Source organism: Babylonia areolata, chromosome 27 (assembly GCF_041734735.1).
Source record: "Babylonia areolata isolate BAREFJ2019XMU chromosome 27, ASM4173473v1, whole genome shotgun sequence".
Taxonomy (NCBI): domain Eukaryota; kingdom Metazoa; phylum Mollusca; class Gastropoda; order Neogastropoda; family Buccinidae; genus Babylonia; species Babylonia areolata.
The window spans coordinates 40,818,240-40,825,739 of NC_134902.1; the positions used below are offsets into that span (position 1 = coordinate 40,818,240).

Below are 7,500 nucleotides of genomic sequence, written 5' to 3' on the forward strand. Positions count from 1 at the left end.
TTTGACCCCTGTTGAGGCATGGAAGACAGCCACCACCAACATCTTTGACCCCTGTTGAGGCATGGAAGACAGCCACCACCAACATCTTTGACCCCTGTTGAGGCATGGAAGACAGCCACCACCAACATATGTACTGCTTAATTAACTTTCTCTAAACAACATGAGCTGATCACTTGAAATGAAAAGCTGAAAGCTGACTAAACATTTCTGTGTTTCCTTTGTGCTTTGGACATTTCTGTTTCCTTTGTGCTTGGGACATTTCTGTGTTTCCTTTGTGCTTTGGACATTTCTGTTTCCTTTGTACATTTCTGTTTCCTTTGTGCTTTGGACATTTCTGTTTCCTTTGTGCTTTGGACAGTTCTGTGTTTCCTTTGTGCTTTGGACATTTCTGTTTCCTTTGTGCTTTGGACAGTTCTGTTTCCTTTGTGCTTTCGACATTTCTGTGTTTCCTTTGTGCTTTGGACATTTCTCTGTTTCCTTTGTGCTTTAGACATTTCTGTTTCCTTTGTGCTTTGGACATTTCTGTGTTTCATTTGTGCTTTGGACATTTCTGTGTTTCATTTGTGCTTATGTCCTGTAGTCAACCAATGTGAACTTTTTACATCCTCTTCCTAGCATCCATCTTGAACTTACTTTTTTCTTTTTCTTTAATTGCACTGATAGACCGTGGAAATATTGTTCCCAAATGAAATGTTTAAATACAGTGATTTGTTCCTGTCTGCCTCTGTGTCACAGACACAGACACACAGAAAAACACACACAGACACACACACAGACACAGACACACACACACACACACACACACACACACACACATATATATATATATATATATATATATATATATTACACACACACACAAAGACACACACACAGACACATAAACAAACACAATCACATGCAAAGACACACAGACACACACACACACACGCACACACACACAAACAGACAGACAGACTAACACAAACATACACACAGACAGACAGACACTCACAGACAGACACACACACACACCAACACAGCCACACACCCCAACACACACACACACTCAGACACACACAGACACACACAGTAACAGATAAACACACACACAAACACACATCCACACACACAGGCACACACACAAACACACCCCCCCCCCCACACAGCTGACTGACCACTTCAGTGGTGGGCACACTGGACATCTTGGATGGCTCAGCCAGAATGCTGAGCACCTGCATCTGTCGCAGCTGTTCCGCCGTGCGGTTGTGTTCTGGGTAGATCTGCGTCAGCGACAGCAGGGCCGGGATCAGGATCTGCACACACACAACACGCGTCAGCACACACACAACACGCGTCAGCACACACACAACACACGTCAGCACACACACAACACGCGTCAGCACACACACAACACGCGTCAGCACACACACAACACGCGTCAACACAGACACAACATGTATCAGCACAGTCACAACAGACACAACAATCATCAGCACAGTCACAACAATCATCAGCACAGACACAACATGTGTCACCACAGACACAACATGTGTCACAACAGACACAACAGGTGTCAGCACAGTCACAACAATCATCAGCACAGACACAACAATCATCAGCACAGTCACAACAATCATCAGCACAGACACAACAATCATCAGCACAGACACAACAATCATCAGCACAGACACAACAATCATCAGCACAGACACAACATGTGTCAGCACAGACACAACAATCATCAGCACAGACACAACACGTGTCAGCACAGACACAACAATCATCAGCACAGACACAACAATCATCAGCACAGACACAACAATCAACAGCACAGACACAACACGTGTCAGCACAGACACAACAGGTGTCACCACAGACACAACAGGTGTCACCACAGACACAACAATCATCACCACAGACACAACAATCATCACCACAGACACAACAGGTGTCACCACAGACACAACAGGTGTCACCACAGACACAACAATCATCAGCACAGACACAACAATCATCACCACAGACACAACAATCATCACCACAGACACAACAGGTGTCAGCACAGACACAACAATCATCAGCACAGACACAACATGTGTCACCACAGACACAACAATCATCACCACAGACACAACAATCATCACCACAGACACAACAGGTGTCAGCACAGACACAACAGGTGTCACCACAGACACAACAGGTGTCACCACAGACACAACAATCATCACCACAGACACAACAATCATCACCACAGACACAACAGGTGTCACCACAGACACAACAGGTGTCACCACAGACACAACAATCATCAGCACAGACACAACAATCATCACCACAGACACAACAATCATCAGCACAGACACAACAATCATCAGCACAGACACAACATGTGTCAGCACAGACACAACAATCATCAGCACAGACACAACATGTGTCAGCACAGACACAACAATCATCAGCACAGACACAACAATCATCAGCACAGACACAACAATCATCAGCACAGACACAACAATCATCAGCACAGTCACAACATGTGTCACCACAGACACAACAGGTGTCACCACAGACACAACAATCATCAGCACAGACACAACAATCATCAGCACAGACACAACAATCATCAGCACAGACACAACAATCATCAGCACAGACACAACAATCATCAGCACAGACACAACATGTGTCAGCACAGACACAACAATCATCAGCACAGACACAACAATCATCAGCACAGACACAACAATCATCAGCACAGGCACAACACGTGTCAGCACAGACACAACAGGTGTCACCACAGACACAACAGGTGTCAGCACAGACACAACAATCATCAGCACAGGCACAACACATGTCAGCACTGACACAACAATCAACAGTACAGACACAACACGCGTAAGGACAGACACAAGACACATCAAAACAGACACAACATGTGTCAAGACAAAACCTGGGTACCTACTTACCCTGGAGTGAGGGACAAACCTGGGTACCTACTTACCCTGAAGTGAGGGACAAACCTGGTACCTACTTACCCTGAAGTGAGGGACAAACCTGGGTACCTACTTACCCTGAAGTGAAGGACCAAACCTGGGTACATACTTACCCTGGAGTGAGGGACAAACCTGGGTACCTACTTACCCTGAAGTGAGGGACAAACCTGGGTACCTACTTACCCTGGAGTGAGGGACAAACCTGGGTACCTACTTACCCTGAAGTGAGGGACAAACCTGGGTACATACTTACCCTGAAGTGAGGGACAAACCTAGGTACCTACTTACCCTGAAGTGAAGGACAAACCTGGGTACATACTTACCCTGAAGTGAGGGACAAACCTGGGTACCTACTTACCCTGGAGTGAGGGACAAACCTAGGTACCTACTTACCCTGAAGTGAAGGACAAACCTGGGTACCTACTTACCCTGAAGTGAGGGACAAACCTGGGTACCTACTTACCCTGAAGTGAAGGACAAACCTGGGTACCTACTTACCCTGAAGTGAGGGACAAACCTGGGTACCTACTTACCCTGGAGTGAGGGACAAACCTGGGTACATACTTACCCTGAAGTGAGGGACAAACCTAGGTACCTACTTACCCTGAAGTGAGGGACAAACCTGGGTACCTACTTACCCTGGAGTGAGGGACAAACCTGGGTACCTACTTACCCTGAAGTGAGGGACAAACCTGGGTACCTACTTACCCTGGAGTGAAGGACAAACCTGGGTACCTACTTACCCTGAAGTGAAGGACAAACCTGGGTACATACTTACCCTGAAGTGAGGGACAAACCTGGGTACCTACTTACCCTGGAGTGAGGGACAAACTCCTCGGCCAGTTTCTTCATGGGGGGGTCATAGTCCAGAAACATCTGTCCCAGGCGTGGATACACCTGATCTCTGCACACAGGTACACGGAAACCTTCCCTGTCTAACACTATGTCTACCAATGCAGAATGAATAAAATCAGAACATGTGTAGAGCACTTTTTTTTCTGAACGATTTCAGATCTAATGAAACAAGAATAAAGTTGAAAAACCTGTGCATTCATTGGAAATGTTCCCTGCAGTTGTTTACCTGAAAATGCTGTCCTCCATAAATGAAACTTGTTTATAAATTGTATGTGCAATATGCGGTCATGTATTACTGTTATTACAGGAATTAATCACGTAGCATGATATCAATATCAATCTACCTACTCACCTATCTAGATATCTACCTCTCTACTTATCTATCTATCTCTCAATCTAAGGTCACCTTAAGGCAACTATTGAGAAAATGGGCACAAGGGTGACCAGGCATAGCAAGGCATAATTTTGCTTTGATTAATTAGCATTTACATAGCATGTGCAGTGAAACATAGCTTGCACTGTAATGTAAAACCAGTCTTTTTGATATAAAGGTGCAATGAAATATTCAAGACAGCATTCCTAAGTGGCCACATTAAGGAAACAAATGTATTTGAATCTTTAAATGGTGGCCTTCATGACCATTTCACAAGAGTCAACTTTTAAGTCTAAATTAGTTTTCAGCTGTTATTCCAGTTCAGTTCACTGGTAAAAGTATCAAGTTGGTCTCCAAATGAAAGTAACAATGGGGTCCCTGACAGCGCAGTTTTCATTTGCCTCAGCCAAGAAAACTGCAAGAGAAAAAAACCCCATTATGTCGACCAACCTTGGGTCGGCCTAAGGCTGCTGTATTATTTTCAGTTTGAGTTTTCAAGGAGGCATCAGAGTGGATTTCTTCTACACAATTTTGCCAAAGAACATCACTCTCAGTTTGTCATCTCATCTGAAAGACTAGACGCTCAGTCTGATTTTCCAGTCAAACTTGGGAGAAAGGGTGGAGCAGGGTTTGAACCAGGACCTTCATGGACTCTATATTGGCAGCTGAGCGTCTTAACCATTCTGCCACCTTCCTCCAAAATGGCTGATGGTACTGGCACATGGTGGGTTAAGGGTGGAGACTTTTCTGCTGTCACTGGTCAACATGGTACAGGCACATAGTGGGTTAAGGGTGGAGACTTTTCTGCTGTCACTGGTCAACATGGTACAGGCACACAGTGGGTTAAGGGTGGAGACTTTTCTGCTGTCACTGGTCAACATGGTACAGGCACATGGTGGGTTAAGGGTGGAGACTTTTCTGCTGTCACTGGTCAACATGGTACAGGCACATGGTGGGTTAAGGGTGGAGACTTTTCTGCTGTCACTGGTCAACATGGTACAGGCACATGGTGGGTTAAGGGTGGAGACTTTTCTGCTGTCACTGGTCAACATGGTACAGGCACATGGTGGGTTAAGGGTGGAGACTTTTCTGCTGTCACTGGTCAACATACGTGCCACTGCTTTGATTCCATTCATGTGTACACACACCACTCAAGATCAGATACGCAGGTTAAAGAACCCGTAATCCATGTCAACGTTTGGTGTGCTATGGAAACAGGAATGTTCTCAGCAGGCACACCCCCCAAAGTGGACTATGGCTGTCACCATGGTGACTGCTGCAGTCCGTTAACACAGACAGACAGAAAGAAAAGCAGTTGTGAAGGAGCGCTGTTATCAGACTGCTACAGAACGGGCGCAACACCCAGGCGGTTTAAGCATTGGACCTTCAATCTGAGGGTCATGGTTTTGAATCTCGGTAGTGGAGTCTGGTGGGTAAAGGGTGGAGATTTTTTCGATCTCCCAGGTCAACATATGTGCAGACGTGCTTGTGCCTGAACCCCCTTCATGTGTATACGCAAGCAGAAGATCAAATATGCACGTTAAAGATCCTGTAGTCCATGTCAGCATTCAGTGGGTTATGGAAACAAGAACATCCTAGTATGTACACCCCTGAAAACGGAGGATGGCTACCTACTTGGTGGGGTAAAAACTGTCATACACGTAAAAGCCCACTCGTGTACATAGGAGTGAACGTGGGAGTTGCAGCCCACGAAGCAAGCAGAAGAAGACTGTTAGAGAAGAGAGTGGTGAGGGCACTGACCCCTTTCCCTGCAGGAACTCGTGGGCCACGTTGAAGAGGGCGATGACGGCTTTGCGGTCGTCCACCTTGCTGACCAGGATCATGATCGACACGTACGTGGCCACCAACTCCAGGTACATCTTCGTCAGGTCAAAGTTCAGACGCTGCAATCAGCCAATCAAACATCTTTGTCAGGTCAAAGTTCAGACGCTGCAATCAGCCAATCAAACATCTTCATTAGGTCAAAGTTCAGATGCTGCAATCAGCCAATCAAACATCTTCGTCAGGTCAAAGTTCAGACGCTGCAATCAGCCAATCAAACATCTTTGTCAGGTCAAAGTTCAGACGCTGCAATCAGCCAATCAAACATCTTCGTCAGGTCAAAGTTCAGACGCTGCAATCAGCCAATCAAACATCTTCGTCAGGTCAAAGTTCAGACGCTGCAATCAGCCAACCAAACATCTTCATCAGATCAAAGTTCAGACGCTGCTATCAGCCAATCAATGATTTTCAGAGCATAACAAGTGCTATCTTATTCTGGAAGTTATTTGACCCACTCCATGTACACCTTCATCAGGTCAAAGTTCAGACGCTGAAATGATGAGCCAATCACTGGTCTTCAGAGCAGAGCAAGTGCTATCTTATTCTGCAACTTATTTCGCCATATACAGATGTTTATTTTACAGCCAGGTTTTAATATTATACCTTTGTAATGATATGTAACAGGGCTGGCATGCTGTGGTGTGTGTGTGTGTGTGTGTGTGGGGGGGGGGGGTGGGGGGGGGGGGTGAGGTGAGTTTATGTGTTGCAGGAAACAAATGTTTGCTTTTTCTTATATTTCAGTCTGAATAACAGGTGGTTTTCTTACCCAGTCAACAGTCATGTGATTAAAACAGTTATGGGATGCATGTTTTCAAATTGAATGTATGGTCAGGTCTGACAGTGACTGCGCTTTATTGTATGTTTAATGTCACAGTCACATGTACCTGAGCCAAAAGACAAATTCCTGGGAGTTTCAATGTTTTATGTTATGTTCCAAAGAATGGATACCTGGTTTCTATCTCTCATTCCCAAGACCAGTGGCATAACAATGATTATCATACAATAAATCACTTGAATGTGCATTCATTCTCAGACATATCAGCGGAATTATTCTCTATTCACAATGAATCATTCAAACACATCAGCAGTAGTATAATAATTTGTTTGAATTTTCATCCATGATGTAAGCAGTGTTGCTATAAGAATTTATTTGAATTTTTTCATCAGCAGATAAACATGTTATCAATTGTTAAAAAAAGGAAAAAGAAGGTTGAAGCTCCTATAGCCTTTTACGGTCCAGTGAGGCAGTGAATTCCTGGTCACTGTGTCTAGCTGCGGCTCAGCACAGGAGGGCAAGTCCCAATCCTCTCCTGTCGCTGATTCAACCTTCCCCAACCAGTCAGGTGTTCCAGGGTGGAGTGAGGGGAATCACAGCTGACTGCCTTCCCCACACCACCACACACCACCACACACCACATACCACACACCACCACACACCCCACACCACCACACACC

General features: G+C 45.3%; 1 protein-coding gene across 7 annotated transcripts in view; it reads right to left on the minus strand.

Moving 5' to 3' along the window:
* Positions 1-7,500, minus strand: part of LOC143301288 (nck-associated protein 1-like) — a 95,845-nt gene that overhangs the window by 77,401 nt on the left and 10,944 nt on the right. For all 7 annotated transcript variants that reach the window (XM_076615486.1, XM_076615485.1, XM_076615487.1 and 4 more), the window contains exons 5-7: positions 5,965-6,107; positions 3,789-3,879; positions 1,158-1,295 (exon numbers count right to left, since the gene is read on the minus strand). In XM_076615486.1, the coding sequence (XP_076471601.1) occupies positions 1,158-1,295; positions 3,789-3,879; positions 5,965-6,107 (372 nt within the window). The remainder of the gene's footprint in view (positions 1-1,157; positions 1,296-3,788; positions 3,880-5,964; positions 6,108-7,500) is intronic.